This window comes from Sceloporus occidentalis, unplaced genomic scaffold (assembly GCF_023333645.1).
Source record: "Sceloporus occidentalis isolate IW3139 unplaced genomic scaffold, rSceOcc1.0.p SCAF_4, whole genome shotgun sequence".
Taxonomy (NCBI): domain Eukaryota; kingdom Metazoa; phylum Chordata; class Lepidosauria; order Squamata; family Phrynosomatidae; genus Sceloporus; species Sceloporus occidentalis.
The window spans coordinates 77849935-77867424 of record NW_028316984.1 but is presented as its reverse complement, the minus strand read 5'-3'; the positions used below and the strand labels follow the sequence as shown (position 1 = coordinate 77867424).

At 43.2% G+C, this 17490-nt stretch overlaps 1 protein-coding gene across 1 annotated transcript in view; it reads right to left on the bottom strand.

Annotated features, from left to right (window-relative positions):
* SLC11A1 (solute carrier family 11 member 1) overlaps positions 1-17490 on the bottom strand; it is a 36415-nt gene extending 18925 nt beyond the window's left edge. Inside the window, exons 1-4 of the mRNA XM_089520378.1 lie at positions 17423-17490; positions 7025-7146; positions 5455-5577; positions 3123-3242 (exon numbers count right to left, since the gene is read on the bottom strand). Coding sequence (XP_089376504.1) covers positions 3123-3242; positions 5455-5577; positions 7025-7146; positions 17423-17441 — 384 coding nt within the window. The 5' untranslated portion in view covers positions 17442-17490. The remainder of the gene's footprint in view (positions 1-3122; positions 3243-5454; positions 5578-7024; positions 7147-17422) is intronic.

Here is a 17490-nt window from a genome sequence, read left to right as displayed (position 1 = left end):
AGGAACTTCCTTTTTTTTTAATATAAATTTTTATTAAGTTTAAAAACACATACAATACATTTACAAATAAATCAAACATAACAACATTAAGCATAAACTATACATACCCATACAAATAAAAGTACTACCAATATAACACAAAAACTTCCTGCTGTCACAGTCAAACCTGTATACCATCTCATTCTTTAGAAATTGTTAAGTCTGACAAATATATTTCCCCCTGATCTTAGTCTCACTTCTTCAAATCAAAATATCATCAATTTACACTAAGATCTCATTCTGCTGAACCATGCCCTACAAGGAACGACTTAGGGAGCTGAGAATGTTTAATCTGAAGAAGAGAAGGTTAAGAGGTGATATGATAGCTCTGTTTAAATACTTGAAGGGATGTCATATTGAGGCGGGAGCAAGCTTGTTTTCTGTTGCTCCAGAGACTAGGACCCGGAGCAATGGATGCAAACTTCAGGAAAAGAGATTCCTCCTCAACATTAGGAGGAACTTCCTGACAGTAAGGGCTGTTCAACAGTGGAACACTCTTCCTCAGAGAGTGGTGGAGTCTCCCTCCTTGAAGGTCATTAAACAGAGGCTGGATGGCCATCTGTCGGGGATGCTTTGACTGAGAGTTCCTGCATGGCACGGGGTTGGACTGGATGGCCCTTGTGGTCCCTTCCAACTCTAAGATTCTAAGAATCACATGTTTTAAAGAGATCACAGTGACTTTTGGCACACTAGAGAAATCATGTTTTGGCACATATATGAGCATGTTTTGACACACATGTGAGAAGTCACACTGGCCCAAAGACATGTGGAAGACCTGGATATTACTGCAATAAAAAGTAAACGGGTTTGCTGTGCTAATATATAATCCCCGAGCTCTTTGTCCCCCCTGTCTATGAGGATTAAGTAAACCAAATCGCAAAACAGTTTGAAAACCGTATATCCCCCTATCTCAGGCTGTGTCCCTGTTCACCCTTCCTGACTGACTATCATGGGTTTGTCACAAATCCTATCAGTGTTTTGTAACTCCAGAGTTAAAGCCATCAGCTATTCTGGAATCCCTTTGTCAATTCCGTGGGAAAACCATTAAGCTTTTATTACACCATGGAATAGCATCAAGTATCCCTTGAAGGTGCAAGACAGGATATAAATATCTGCCTCACACGTGGCCAAGTTGCTGCTACAGACAGGAGTTCTGTTTTGCAGACAGGAGCTCCACTCTCTGTACAGCCCTCAGACTCTGTGGAAGCCTCTCTTCAGTCTTCCATGGAACCTTCTCTTCAGGCCTGGTAATTATCAGTTTCCCAACCTCTCACAGGCCTCCTTTTGAGTGAATATTTTCCCCCCAAATACCAAAGAAATGCTGGCACTGCTGTTGTGGACCTCACGTCCCCCCTTTAGGGTAGGAGGCTCCAAGTAGAGTATCCAGTACACAAGACCTTTAAACCAGTGTGGCTGTCTTGCATCCCATTTCTATCATGCCACAGAACACCCTTTCCTAAGCTGTTTCCATCCTCTGATCTTATAGACTTTAATTACCACAAGCCCCCATTCAGAACAGCTAATGGTAAGAGGAAGTCTGGGAATTAGGTTAGGGAAGGTTTCACTAGCATATGAGCTGATTTAGGAACTGGATTTTTGACTTAGTTTGGGAAACGGTGATAGATGATGTCATTTGGGCGTTGAGTTAGCCCAACACCCAGTTCCTCTTGCAGGCTAGAAATATATAGCCTGTTGGTGGGTCAAGTGTGGCTAATTAATTCACAAAGACCTCCTGTCAAGGCTGCCTATTTCAAACCTAATACTGTACTCATTCAGAGTTAACATGTATACTCAACTACAAGTTGAAAAAATTATGCCCCAAAATTGATCCTAAGTTCTGGTAATACTGCTCAGAAAAGTCCAAAAAGAAGCACCACCCCAGTGTCCCCCTCTCTCTACCTCGACAGTGATCTCTGGAAGAGCTGCCGAGGCAGGAAAAGAGAGAGAGAGAGTGTGTGTGTGTGAAAGTGGTGATTGGGGCTTCACTCTTCTTGTTTTGGCAGTGAGCTCCGAAAGAGCTGCAGAGGCAAGGAAAGTCTCGTGTGTGTGTGTGTGTTTGTGTGTGTGTGTGCTTGAAGGAGGTGATTGGGGCTTCTTGACAGTCAAAAATACACCACTAGATGGCCCACTCTCAGGGGTGACTAGCTGTTATAACTGCGAAGGAGGACAAGACTCCAAAAATGTAGGGCATTACATTGATAGAAATATAACTTCATTCCATATGGTTTATTTACAGCTATACCACATATGCTGCATTTTATTATATAACCAACCATATTTTTCTGCTGAACCTATCTTCCTTAAAATGCTTTGTTGGCATTATCCACTGTTAAAACCTCTCTCACCATCCTCCTTTTCCCTATCTGCATGTCTCCCAACCACCTAACACTACTTCCCTCCAGTTTCTTCCTTTCTGATTCTGATGCTAAAACCTTCTCTTCCAACAACATAGAAGCAGTGTTAGATGGCTGGGAGGGGGGGGGTGCAGAGAGGGGAAAAGCAGAAGGTTTTAACATCGGATTCAGAAAGAAAGGAACTGGAAGGAAGTGGTGTTAGGTGGTCCAGAGAGGTCCCAAGAGGGAAAAGGAGGCAGGGAAGTGGTGTTTTCTTTTGTTTTGTTCTTTACATCCTTTGCTACATGCCCCTAAATTTTACCCTTGACCTGTCCACAGGTCATATCAAAATCCATGATTTTGGTCCTAAAACATTTCTTCAACTTAAACATGAGGTTGACTAATAGTCAAGTATATACAGTAAGTGGAGTAATGAATCACAGAAGGCTTAGTCAGCAGTCCCAAGTGTAATGATTGCTTTAGACAGCAGCTGCTGGGGCTAGCAGTGGCCATTTCTGTTCATCCTGAACTCCCTGGCTACTTCTCTCTGTTGAAAGACATAGCTATGCATGCCCTACAACCTGTTCTGCACAGCTCAACTAGCTGTAACCTATGCTGTGGTGAAGGACACATTCCTACTAAATGATTGAGAGTTTCCCACATTCACCAGAAAGTGAGAAGCTGCAAGGCAGCGCAGGTCACTGACTGACTAGTCACACAGTTCCCAGCCTGTTGCACATTGGTACTCACCTTGGGGTAGTAGTAATGACATATCTCTCCTAGGTCCTTGCCTGTCACAACCCCAAGCCGGATGGCCAATCTTTGGCAGAGCAACCCCAGGACTGTGGCCCAGAGCAAGACCCAGAGGAGCTGCGAGGGGAACAAGGGCACATGGTCACATGGTACAAAGTACAAAGTCAAACCTTCCCCAAAACTTTTGCTTAGCCTTGAATCTCAGCTGCAGGACAGCTACAAAGCATGCATGCATGAATATAGACTGCATCTATACTGCAGATTTAATGCTGTTTGACACCGCTTTAACTGTCATGACTAAATACTATGAAATTCTGGGATTTGTAGCTTTGTGAGATATGTAACTGTCTCTATCAGAGGGCTCTGGTGCCACAACAAACTACAAATCCCAAGATTCTATAGGATGGTGTGGACTGTCCTTTGTCCCCTGCACTATGGGGTGAATTGGATCTGTAAAGAACAGCCAAGAACTGAAGTTTTATTTTTCACCAACAAATTCAAATTAATTCCTCACATACAGCCAATCAACAAAACTACAAATGAGATCTCTGTCTCTCCCATTTCTATCACTACTCTCCTTTCAGGGCAGGTGGTTCTTGTCTCTTGCAGAAGACTGAAGAGAGGAGTGTCGGGGAAGCTTGGAGCGGAGGTCCTAATTTTCTCCGTGGGTTGCCAGTCAGCTTCTCTATTACTGTGGGCCCTTGTCCCTCTTTCACAGCAGCGGCCTTGGGTGCCCCACCATAGGTTTGGTGCTTCTCTCCAGTGGTGCTCTGGTGCTGCTACACTGTAGTCTCTGTCTGAGGCAACTGGCCTAGGAAGCCTTCTAACTACAGGTCCTTTGTGGCCTCCCTTGGCGTCCCTCTTCCACACTGCAGGGCAGTCATCCAACCCTCTCTCCCTGGGTGTGGGTTCTCTTCCTGAACTAAGGTGTACAGGTGCATTGGGACACCCCGACATCTCCTCCAGTCTGTCACAGATGGAGACACGACAGTTAAAGCAGTCTCAAACTTCATTAAATCTGCAGTGTAGCAACAAGTGAAAACAATAGGAACACTCTTATAAAATCCTTCTGATTCAAGAGGCAAAGGAACAAAACTGAGTGCAGTGATGAAGGCTATCTTCCACCCCCACTCTTAGCTTTTCTGAAGTTAAGTGACACTCTGATGTCCTTCCAAAAAGCAGCAGCAGGGCAAGGGAGGACTGCATAGCTAATCCCAAGAAAGACGTCTCGTCTCTAATATCTCCATTTTAACTAATTGTATTTTATATTGTCATTGTTTTTATTATGTTAAGTTTTGAAGGGAGGGAGAGGGTTTGGGGTAGGGGATTATGTACATTTAGTTTTTATGGTATATGTATTTCATTGTTCTTTTTGTCCCTTTGTAACCCTCCTCGATTCATTGGGAGAGGCGGGATATATAAATTATTATTATTAATAGTAGTAGTAGTAGTAGTAGGTGGAGTGAAGCAGCCACCTCAGGCAGCTCATGCAGAGGGACAAGGAGGAATCAGAGCTTTGTATGCCATTCAGCCTATGCTGTGCCCCCCTGAGTTAGCCTCCTGTCCTCAGGTGTAGTGCAGGATGCTCTGTCATCATCTCTTTTGAAGCAAATGTCAACTATGGCTAAATCTGCATGGGCCAAATAGCACATACTCCCCTTGTCCTCACAGCAATAATCCAAACAATGTAGTGCCCAAACCCTCATTCTGGTATGAACTGTCCTGATGATGTATGGCCAGTTCAGCACTGACCCCGTGCTATACCACTCTTTTGCTCCAGTTCTTTTCAGAAAATCTGGAACCCTCCAGAGCAAAGCTAGGTGGCTGTTCACACACCTTTCCCACTGTGCCACCTGCTGGCCCTGCTGGCATGAGTCACTCCCTCTGAGGTCAAAACAAAGCACCCAGCTGTGTGATTGAGGTTGGGTGCCTCCTTTTCAGCCTCAAAGGAAGTGAATCATGGTGGTGGGCAGCACAGCAGGGTGTGTGTGTGAACAGCAGCTCCCCATTGCTCCGGATTGCCTGGGGAATAGGGAATTAAGGGCCAGAATATCCCTGGGCTGCTCATGGAGTATTTTGGCTCATGCAGAAATGTCCCACCATTCCAGTCAGCTTTTGTATATAAAATGGAAGTAACCATTTTGTTACTTCTCTCAGTTCATGAAATGTCTTGACTTCTCTCCTGGTTAGGAGGGTGTTTAGAAGCCTTGGCATTTAGAAAAACGCTCAGGGACCCCAAGTAAACAAAGAAAGGATTATTGTCAGGCCCTCACACCACATTGGTGTAAGCCAGCCCTCCAGCCAAAACCTGTCCTTCAGTCACACTCACCTGAAAGCCAGCAACAGCTCCACACTGTAAATCTGATTCAATATTTCCTGGATCCAAGTAGGCAATGCTCATGAGGAAGCCAGGCCCAGTGAAAGCCCAGAGCTTCCTAAAACTAAAACCGTACTGGAGGAGTGAAAAGAAATGTCTTAGTGCCCATCTCCCCGTTATAATGCTTTAGCAATGTAACTCTAATCATCCATTTCCTGTAGCACCCTATCCTCTTCTAATACATAATAGAAGAAAAGCAATGCAGATACAGGAGGATAGCATTCTTTTAAACACACACACACAACCAAAACAAAACAACCATTGTTTATATAGTTATCCTTAAAAATATTTATATTCAACTCTGTATCTGAAGATCTCATTAAAGAAATGTTGATTTCAGAACTAGAACACCAGAGTATACTGCCCAAAGAAGACTGAATAATAAAATATAAAAAGTAAGGGGCTGTACAAACAGCCCTGAAGGGGCGGCTCCCAGCTGCCTCTTCTTCAGCTGGATTGAGCCCATGGCAACCTCATGCTGCGGCCCCTATCCGGTTGTTTGAGGGCACAAAAAGGAGCAGCAAAAAGCAACTCCTTTTTGCACCATCAAAAAGGTACCATAGCTACAGTGGTGTGGCTATATGGTGCTCTTTCAGTGCTGCGTCATATGGATGCGGTGCCAGAGGCATGTCATGATGCCATGCGCCATCTGGAGCAGCACGCAGCATCAGGGTGCCCTGGGGGTGGAGTTGGGCATGCGTCGTGAGGATGCTATGCCTGGACTCTGCCTCCAGTCTGGCCTTTCAGGCCAGTCTGTACAGGCCCTAAGTTAACAAATAAAAGTCTTGCTGTACCAGAAAAAGAAGTGCTGTCAGCTGATCAGACCCCAAACATGTCCCTGTACCTTGGGTATATGAGGGATAATTAAACCAGTTATGGCTGATTTTTCATATTAATGTAAGGTTTGTTACATTTATATTCTGCCAGTTCTTCTCAAGGCCAGGCCAGCATGATCCTCAGAAAAGAATGCTGGGAGTAGGAGACCAGAACATCTGGAAGGCACCAGGTTGGGGAAGATGGGTTTACTGTGACCTGGAGCTATTCTCCAGGGATTTTCAGCTCGTGGTCTTTCCCCACAGGCCATGGATTGAGCCTGCAAAGCAGGGTCTACTTGCATTTGCTCTGCCACAAAGCTATTTGGCCTCCCTTTCCCATTATGCTACTGTAGTTTCAGAAAAAGCCATGCTAAAAGAACTGTCCCTTCCGTGGAACATCTGAATATACCAGAGTGTGTTCAGGGTCTCATCATCTGTGAAGGCCATTTGTTCTGCTAGGTCTCAAAGAATTCCAGCAACCTTGTCTTCTAACTTTAAAAGCAAAACCTATTTTCTCAGCCAAATGCATGCACATACAGCAGGTCACTTTACACTGCATAGAGACGAATCAAAGGGACTGTTCTGGTATGGCAAACTCAACAGATTAGGCCATGAAGGCATGCCTGTATTCATCTTATGCCCTGGTCAAGACCTGCTTCCCCTCCAGGGCAATAAGTCATTCATTCCCCTGCTATCCATAGACTTACTCCTGCCACATCTGGGATGGCAATCTTTTCATCCAGGTAGGTTTTATCTTTGGCCTCCTCATGGTGATTTGTTTCTGTTGAACTGGTGGCACCATATTTTATTTTCCTTTTGATTTTGCTGCCTATAAAGAGAGAAAAATCAAAGGAAAGGAGAAGCATTCAGTAACATTTTTTTGAAAGTAGGGAGAAGTGAATCTTAAAGAGAGAGTAAGGTCTAATGCAAAGCCAGACAAGGCCAGTCCTCTTCTTTACCCCTGCCACCCTGAGTTAACTGAAGGCAAACAGTGGCCTTGTCTGCACTCACCAGGATACTCCAGGATACTGCAGTTTTCTGGCCCTGGAGCTGTCCTGATCCTCCCGTTACCTGGCTCTCTATTCTGACACCAGGCAGCTGATTGAAATGTATCCCACTGAGCCACTGCTGCTGCCATGGGTTGCTTTGCTCTGAGATCAGAATGAGGAGCCCAGTGACAATCACATAGCTGAGCACTTTGTTCTGACCTCAGAGTGAATGACTGGTGGCAGTGGCGGACATGTTGGGTGGCTCAGCAGGATATGTTTCAGACAGTGGCCTGGTATCAGTAGGGAGGGCTCTGGATCTTCCAAGAAGATCTGGAGCAAAGGGCGATGTATTTTACTACATTTTTAGGAGGAGTATACCCTGGTTCAGGTCCTGAATGGGCCAGATGTTGTCTGGTTTGTCCACACCAGAACCAGGGTTTAGAGACGATGCGCCATCCAGTCTGCCTGCTGAGAGAACAAGGGATGACTACTTTTGCACTTTGAACTCAGTTTGCAGCAGTTGAAGAAAGCTACTTTTGCACTTTGAACTCAGTTTGCAGCAGGTGAAGTAAACTGAGGCTAAAAAGAGAAAGTGGGAGAAGGTGAGAGATACCAGTAACTAGGACATTTTAAAAGCTGCTGGAAAACTGGGTTAACCTGGACTGTCCCTGCCAAATTGAGACAATAAGATGGCAATAAGATTTGTAGCATCCACTCCTTGCTGTCAAGGAAAGAGGTAGAGACATGTAGCTGGCTTTTCCAGTATGATTTGTAAGGTCAGGGAATCATAGAACAAGTTTGCAAGTACAGATACAACATTGGGTTTTATTTAAGTAATTTACAAAATTTCAGCAAGCTCAGCATTCGTCCACAATTTTACCCATGTTTTTCCTGTGTAAGCAATTCACATTTGGCTCCTGCATAGCCCAAATGAGACATGCTGCTCAGTTTTGTCCTTGTAAGCTTGACTTCATTTTTGATGAGAAACAGTAATGGAAAACCAGTTCAGTCAGTCCATCCACTCTCATGAGATGTAATTTTCCTTGCAGATTCTAGGGATGTGTACAAACAGCTCATTGCAAGTCTAAGATGAAAGTCAATCCTACCATGACAGAATTTGTACTGTTTTTGTTGTGCTGGATTCTTGCATAAATCCTATTCAATTACTGTGGAATAGGACTGGCCTTAACATTAGGCAGAGTGAAGCAATTGCTTCAGGTAGCAGATGCTTGTTAGCAGTAGGGACAGCCTGGCAGCTGCTCCTCGTGCTTGTTGTTGTGTGCCTTCAAGCATTTCTGATTTATGGCAACCCTAGGATGAACCTATATGGATTCTTCTGGGGTTGACAGTGTGTGAGTTCCCTAAGATCATTCAATGGGTTTCCATGGCCGAGGAAGGAAGCGAACCCTGGTCTCCAGAGTCATAGTCCAATGCTCAGACTACCATACTGGCTCTTAATGTACTTCCCACTTATTCAGTTCTATTGGAGAACAGAGGTGTGGGCATACCAGACAATCTGACCTACCCCCTTGAAGTAGCCTGTTGCTTCACGTAGGAAGAGGAGAGGGGGAGATCACACTTTGTTTCAACAGCCAAACTAGGTAGCTTCCCTACATCAAATGGGCAGGAGGCACCTCCAGGGAGCAAAATGTCTTGGCATAGCTCTGCTAACTGTAATTCTCCAACCACCTAGAGCCATCACAATCCCCAAATATGTGTGGTATCATTCTCATGGGATATATTCTATTAGCACCAAGACAAAACCCTTAAAGCTTAGTCAAGTGATGGGTTTTTTATGTGTTATGTGTTTCGTGACTGTGGGTAGATTTTTATGGGTCAAGAGGCTATGGAAAAAACAACTTACATCAATTTTCTTGTGTTGCATCAATTTTGATAAGGCACAGGGAAGTCACTTAGACTACAGACTTTATCACACCTGTTTTTTCAGCGTTAAGGGTATGGGAAGAGGACGCTCGTGTGCGTGCGCGACAGGCCAGAAATGGATTTTATTGCATGTCAAAGCATCCCCCAAAAGGCCCTGTTCCATTCCATTGTGCCAAGCTGTCCTTCTTCAGTGCTGATGGGCGCCATTTTGCTCGGTCGGAAGACTTCCGACCAGAACATTTTATGCACCTCAGCACTGAAGGAGGACGGCTTGGTGCAATGGAATGGAATGGGGCCTTTTGGGGGACGCTTTGACGTGTGGTAAAATCCATTTCTGGCCAGTCGCGTGCATGCGCGCACATGAGCAATCTCTTCCTGTACTCTTAACGCTGAAAAAAACGGGTGTGATAAAGTTCTACATCTGCACTGCAGGAAAAAATAACAGTTTGACACCACTTTAACTGCTATGGCTGAATGCTGTGGAAATCTGGGACTTGTAGTTTGTTGTGGCACCAGAGCTCTCTGACAGAAATGGCTAAATGTCTCATAAAACTAAATTTCCCAGAATTCCATAACACTGATCCATGCCAGTTAAAATGGTGTCAGACTGGATTATTTTATATGCAGCTGTATAACGGAAATGCAACACTGAAATGAATGGCAAGGTGCAGGGCAATCCACTTCGTGCCTCCCACTCAACCTACAATCTGAGAGGATGGCCTCATCCTGCCTCATGGTAGTGCAGGCCCTCCTACAATTAAATTAGGAGAGGCTAAATAGTGCTACTTGCATCTTAGCAGGGGTCTCAGTCCCGTTCCCTATTCCCCTGCTCTTTATTTACTTTTTGTAAATATTTTTAACACCTCTCCTCCAACATTTATTGATGCCACCTCTATAAGCATAATGGTAACTAATAAAATTTACACAGGCTGTAAAAGGAGTGACACTATCATATTACATTACAGCAGCAGTGTACAGTTATAACTTTCTCTTTTCCTACTGCCTTCTACCTTGCCAAGTATTATTGTCTTTTCTAATGAGTCATTACTTCTCATGATCATGTCCAAAGTCTCAGTTTAATCATCTTGGCTTCTAGGAAAAGCCCAGCTTACATTCCTATCAGCTTCCTTTTTCTGGTGATCCAGGGAGTGGGAAGTGATGGGTCAACACTGCACCCCCTTATTTTGTGCAACCAGGGTAGAGTGCCTGCCTTCCCATTAGGATTCCACTGACAATGAGCAAACTGTTGGCCTTGCAAAATTCAGTCAGTCAGTCAGTCAGTCAGTCAGTCTCCTGTTTCATTTCTTGATCTCCTAGGCCAGTGATGGCGAACCTATGGCACGCATGCTGGAAGTGACACACGATGCCATTTTGCCAGGCATGGGCGGTGAGGGAAAAGGCAGAAGAGGCACTTGCGTGCCTCCTCTATGCCATTTTCAGGCCTTCAGGCTCAAGGTTATGAAAGCTCTTGCTAACCAAATTACTTCTTTCAGTTAGTCTCAAAGGTGCTACAAGATCCCTTTGTGTACTGATTTTTGAGACTAACATAGCTGTATATTTGAAGTTCTCCTTAGGAGTTTGATTAATTTCTTCTTGGATTTTGGTGCAGAATCTTTCAATTTTCCCCCCTCTTCTTTTGCCTCTGTAGTTAGAGCATAAACGTGGATTGTAGTTATATTGATGGGTTTTCCCTGAAGTCTTATTGATATTATTTGGTCAGACTTTTCATTATAGCCATTCACTGCTTTTGTTACACATGTCCTCACCCCATTTCTTTTTGGATTTTCATGTCCTTAGTAAAACACTGTGTAGTAATTGTCCACTTTTGCTCACTCACCCAAGTATTGCCATGTTCATAAGTTACATTTCTTGTTTTACTGTGTCTAGCTTCCTCTGATTCATACTTCTCACGTTCCATGTTCCTATAATATGTGTTGTGCACTTTCAGACTTTCCTTTCATTTCTGAGTTCATCAACAGCTGAACATCCTTTCAGCTTGAGTCCAGTTGCGTTATTATCCACAGTGGTACATGTAGTTGTCCTCTGCTCTACTCCATTAGCTTGCTATGTGCCATCTGACATGGGAGTCTCATCTTCTCACACTATCTCTTGTTTCATTTTCGATTGTCTCATGATAGGGTTTTTGTGGTTTAAAAAATATACACAAGGGAGTTACTATGCTTCCTTCTGTGCAGTGCTAAGAAAGTGTTAGCTATGGGGCCACTGCTGTGGTCTATATGAGAGAGGCTCTGCCAGTGTCATCCCCCACTTGTCACATTTGCTTGTCACATTTAGTCTGGTTCTTCAACAGAAGTCTATCTAACCTAGGAGACCCTACCAGCAGCACTGCTGCCATCAACATAACCTTCTGCCTCACAGGTGCTTGCAATCTCACCACCATGGAAAGGTAGTGCCACTGGTGGGCCATGCAGGAGGTACTTTCCTCTTAATCAAGACAGGATACATTGCATTTTGGACTACAAAACTATAGCATAGGGGGATTGTGGGAGCTGTTGTTGTGTGCCTTCAAGTTATTTCTTACTTATGATGTCACAAAGCAGACCTATCACAGGTTTTCATAGCAGGATTTGTTCAGAGGCAGGTTGCCATTGCCTTCCTCTGAAGCTGAACGAATGGGACTTGCCCACGGCAACCCAGTGTAGAAGCCAGGAACTGAACCCGGTCTCTAAAATCACAGTCCAGTGCTCAAACTATGACACTACACTGGCACCCCACTATCGGAGTAGTACTCCAAAAAATGTCTTTTCTCAGCTTGGGGCCACAACTGAATTGTGATAGCCATTGGTACTATCCCAGTTATGTGAGGATGGTATAGTAAAACAAGGAATTGGTGTGAAAAGTCCCGTAGGCATTCTGAGTCAAAAGCATTCAGGATTTTAAAGATCATGATCAACATCTTGAATTGTGACCCAAAGCAAACTGAAAGACAGTGCAGATGTGTCTTCCTGGATGAATGGTACCAGACATTTTTGGGATAGCTCCTGGTTCCCTGAAATCCCTTGTTATACTCTGGGATTTGGTTCTAAGATCCCCCGTTGATAACAAAATCCATGGATGCTCAAGTCCCATTAAATATGACATAGAAAAATTGTGTCCCTTATAAAAAATGAAAAATAAAGGTTTGATATTTGAATTTTATACTTTTTTTGAACATTGTCATACTGTGGATGCTTGAATCTGTGTATAAAAAATCCTTGTATAAGAAGAGACGACTGTACCAGTTTATCAGTTGGAAAGGCATTTTGCAGAAACATTTAATTAGTAATCAAGAAAACATTAAGCAAGCATTAAAAAACATTGGGTGACTTAAAATTAGAATACCATAATGAGAGAATAAAGCACCCTTCCTGACCTTTAGTTGCAAAGAAGGAAGTGCAGAAATTAATGTTTGTGTAATGGGCAAGATTCCAGGGGAAATAATGCATTTCCCCCATTTCTTCAAAGCTAATTTGCAATGTATAAAGTTCACATACATCCTCCTCCTGAGTCATAGTATCCAAGGTGGTGTTTTAATTTGTTTTTAACATTGAATTTTTCATGGAGTTGTTCTTTATTTAATTTTTTAACTTTTGAAGTGAGAGACAATTTTTTTTGTAGCTGTACTTGTTCTAATTTGTTGCAAGCCACCTTGACCCCTGTGCTGGGATAAGGGCAGGATATTAATAAACAAATATTTTTAAGATTATGAGATTACTTGTTTTATAGATATGAAAAATTATAGTTCGTTCACCAAGATTGGGATGATATACCAACAGAGATGTTTCAAGCCACAAGGAAAAAAAATCTATTCCAGTACTAATTAAAATGTGTCAACAAACAGAGCAAAGAAAACAATGGCCCGCATATTGGAAACAATCAAAACAGATTCCAGTCCCCAAGAAAAGAAACACAAGTGATTTGCAGTAACCACAGGACCATTGCATTAATCTCTCAAATAAGCAAAGCGATGCTCAGAATTCTACAACAAAGCCTTTACCGTATGTGCCAGATATTAAAGCTGGGTTCAAGAAATAAGAGACACTAGAGATGACATTGAAAACATATTTTGGAAAATGGATTACACTAAAGAATTTCAGAAGGAAACCAGCATTTGGAGAAAGTCAGATTGAAACTGAAAATTTCACATCCATAATACACATCACACACGTATTCAGCTAGCCTCCTAGATGTCACGTTGAAAATGTGCAAGTGGTTCATGCTTGGCAAAGTTTTTAGGTGTCAGCTTTTTCTGTTTTATAGACTGAACAAGATGTCAAAAGATCCTATAAAGACAGAAATGTGTGCATCATCTAATTTATGAATGTAGGCAATGTGTTAATGTTACACAGAAACACGTGGTTAAGTTAACTGAAATCAATAACTTTCATTCGATGTTTTGGTAACAGGCAAACTTATTAATAGCTACTTCTTGATTATCAGTGCTGTATGTCATTAATTTTTACTGTCCTTCATTGCTATTTCAAAAACTTGGGGATACTAGGCTTGACATGCGGGGAAAATGGCACAGTATTTTGGCAGGCTTTTGGAAGGGCAAACTCACCAGTATTCAGTGTTTCATCCCATACATCTGGCAACTAAGTTTATACTGAACCTGGAGCAACAGAATATGTGGCATTTATAAAGTATAGACCATGAAAAGCTATGGAATGCACTCAAAGACATGGAGCACTACATCTGATAGTCGTCACAGACATGGACCACTACATCTGATACTCCTAATGAGCAATCTGTACCAAGTACACGAGGCCACTGTCAGAACAGAATTCGGGGGGAAAGAGTGGCTCCCAATAGTCAAAGGGGTCAGGCAAGACTGCATCCAACACCTTACTTGTTTAACTTATATGCTGAAAACTTCATAAGAAAAGCAGAATTAGAATCAGAAAAAGGAGGAGTGAAGATAGGAGGAAGCAACATTAACAACCTAAGATATGAGAATGACACCATAATATTAGCAGAAGACATTCAGGAATTGGAATAGTTAATAAAAGAAGGTCAAAGATGAAAGTCCAAAGGCAGGTCTGATGCTGAACATAAAGAAAACAAATATAATTACCACAGAAGTGATACACAAATTCAATATAGACAATGAGGAAACTGAAATACAGTGAGCCCTTCCCTTACACAGGGGATCTGTTCTGGACACCCACCCACCCCACATAAGGGAAATACCGCATATGGTATAGCCCCATTAAAAACAATGGGGCTCATGCCTGCAGTGTGGTGTGGAGTGCCTCCCACAGGTGCACATCATTGCTTCTTCTGGCACGGCTTTCAGTGTATGCTGAAAGCCGTGTATGGTGCACCTGCATATGATGTGGGCGCACAGTAGTTAAAGAATTCCCATATCTAGGATCAAACATTGACCAGAATGGAGACTGCAGTCAAGAAATAAGAAGAAGACTAGGAATGGGAAGGGCAGCTATGAAGGACCTGGAAAAGTTACTGAAGAGCAAAAAAAGAGCAAAAGGACTAAAGTCAGAATCGTTCAGGCCATTGTATTCCCAATTACCATGTATGGATATGAGAGATGGATAGTGAAGGAAGCAGACAGAAAGAAAATCAACCCATTTGAAATGTGGTGCTGGAGAAGAGTACCATGGACAGCCAAGAAGACAAACAAATGGCTTCTTGAACAGATCAGACCCGAGGTTTCTTTGGAAGCAAAGATAATCAAGTTGAGATTATTGTACTATAGCCACATCATGAGAAGGCATGGATCACTAGAAAAAATAATGCTAGGAAAGGTAGAGGGTAGAAGAAAGAGAGGAAGACCACAAACCAAATGGATAGACTTAATCATAGGGGTTATGGACAAGGGTTTGCAGGATCTGGGCAGTGCAGTGGAGCATAGGGATTCTGGGAGATGTCTCCTCCACAGGATCGCCATGAGTCTGAACTGACTCAAGGGCAGCTAACAGGCAGAGGAGGAGCCTTGCAGGGTGAGAGTTTGCCTGTACTCCTTATCCTCCTCCTCCACCTGGCCTTCTCCTCAAGAGAAAGCTGGGCAGTGGAAGAGCCTTGAGGGGCAAGTGTTTGCCTCTCCTCCTCCTCCACTACCACCAGCTGGCCTTCTGCTCGAGAGAAAGGTGAACAGTGGAGGAGGCTAGCAGGGCAAATGTTCACCCATCCTCCTCCCACACATGGCCCTCTCCTCAGGAGGAAGCTGACAGTAGAGGAGCCTTGAGGTCATTCCACATCCTCATGGGCCGCCCAAAATCCTTTGACAGGTTGCATGTGGCCCCCGGGCCATATGTTGTGCAGACCTGCTTTAAACTGCATGAATTCCCATTTTCCACAAATTAACAGGCAAGAATTGAGTGAGGTTAAAAACAAATGCATACATAAGTGAGAAAGATGCAAGAAACAAACAGTTTCTTGGGTAGCATAGTAGCAATAAAAGAGGTAGAAGCAAGTAGGGTTAAATCCCAGTCTTGTACTCTGGTAACCAAAAAATTGGTATAAACTCATTAACAAAGAAATAGAAATGCAAGCTCCCAACATCGCAATTTCAGTTAAACCCCCCCCCCCCCCAAACAGTGCTTCTATGGCCTGGTGGCACAGTGGTTAAATGCCTGTACTGCAGCCATTTACTCACAAACCACAAAGTTGTGAGTTCAATACCAGCCAGGGGCTCAGGGGCAACACAGGCTTGCATCCTTCCAAGGTCACTAAAATGTGTTCCCAGCTTGTTGGGGGCAATTAGCTTACAGTTGTAAACCGCTTAGAGACTGCTTAGTTCAGTATGAAGCGGTATATAAATGAAGCTGCTATTGCTATTTAACAACTGAAACCTTTATCTATTCAGAAGAAAAATTTATCTATTCAGAAGACCTAAAGCATCAATTAATCCAGAGCTTGGGGGAGGGGGGGGGGAGGAATACTATTTTTTGGACTACAGCTCCCAGAATCTCTCAAGCCACCATGGATACTGGGAACTACAGTCCAAAAAAGTAAAAATTCAGCTATGAATGGTTTATGATTTTAGCATGTAATTACATGTATTCTTCTTAAGAAGTAACTTTCCAAGCTCTCCCAAGTTCCACCAAATTCAGTGAGGCTTATTCCCAAATAATTGGGCAAAAGATTGCAACGTACATTTTTGCCTGCCTTAAAGTGACTGGTCAAAAGGCACAGGGTAATAGTCATAACAGTCAGGAGCTGCCCAAGACATCTTGCTGCCTGAGGTGAAGAATAAGATGGTATGCCTTCCCTTTCCATGTACAAAAACTGGCTAGATGGAGTGTTGAATCTTCTTAGCACTGGTAAAGGGATGACATTTTTCCACATCTGGAGGCAGCCAGATAAGCTATATGGTGCTGGCATCTCCTATCATTTACTGCCTGAGGCAATAGGCTCACTTTACCTATTGGTACAGCCAGCCCTGACAAATAGCTGTTCCTGACAAATAGCTGTAATAAAGCTAAACTTTCACAGCCACAACAAACTGTCTCAACTTACTCTCCTCAGGATATGTTGAATTACAACCCCATCATCCCCGGTCTCTTGAAGGCTGGCACTCATATACATGTTGTACTACCACTCCCATATCTGTAATAGGCATATTACATAAGAAGAGGCAGACACCGCTCCACTATAGCTAGCCGTAGAAGCAGATAAAAGGCTCTCCCTCCATCTTAACTGACCTCAGAGGGAGAAAAGAACTGGCAGCATCTGGTGGATTTGATCCCCTTCCATACTGCCATTTCCTTCTCCTTTTGCCTCATGTCTTCTTAGATTGTAAACTTCAGAGCAGGGAACTGTCAAATTAGCAATCTGTAAACTGGCCTTTGTGGCTGAAGATCAGGGCATCAATACTCTAAATAAATAAATAAATAAATAAATAAATATCCCTTGGGGATGATGGGAATTGTCACCAAAACCTCTGTGGGCCTTCGGTGTGGGGAAATCTGACCTAAGCTCCATGCCAGGAGAAAGGTGTCTTATACACTGTATCAATGAATGAATGAATGAATGAATGAAATGGCAAAATGGTCTATCTCAGATCCTGGCCTATAAACTCCATCATCCCCAACTAGCATGAATGTTTGGGATAGTGGATCACATTTGGTGGAAACCAGGTTGGGGATCTAATTCTGTTGTGACAATGCATGTATAAATATTTTAAAAATCTACATGAAGAATAGTGTCAGAAGACAACTCTGCTTTAGTTTTTAAATGACAGGAGGAAGGATTAGTTGAGTGAACCCTTACCTGATTCCTGGGAGCCCATTTAGATCAAGAGGTATCTTCAGCGCAGATGCAAAGCTGGACATCCACAC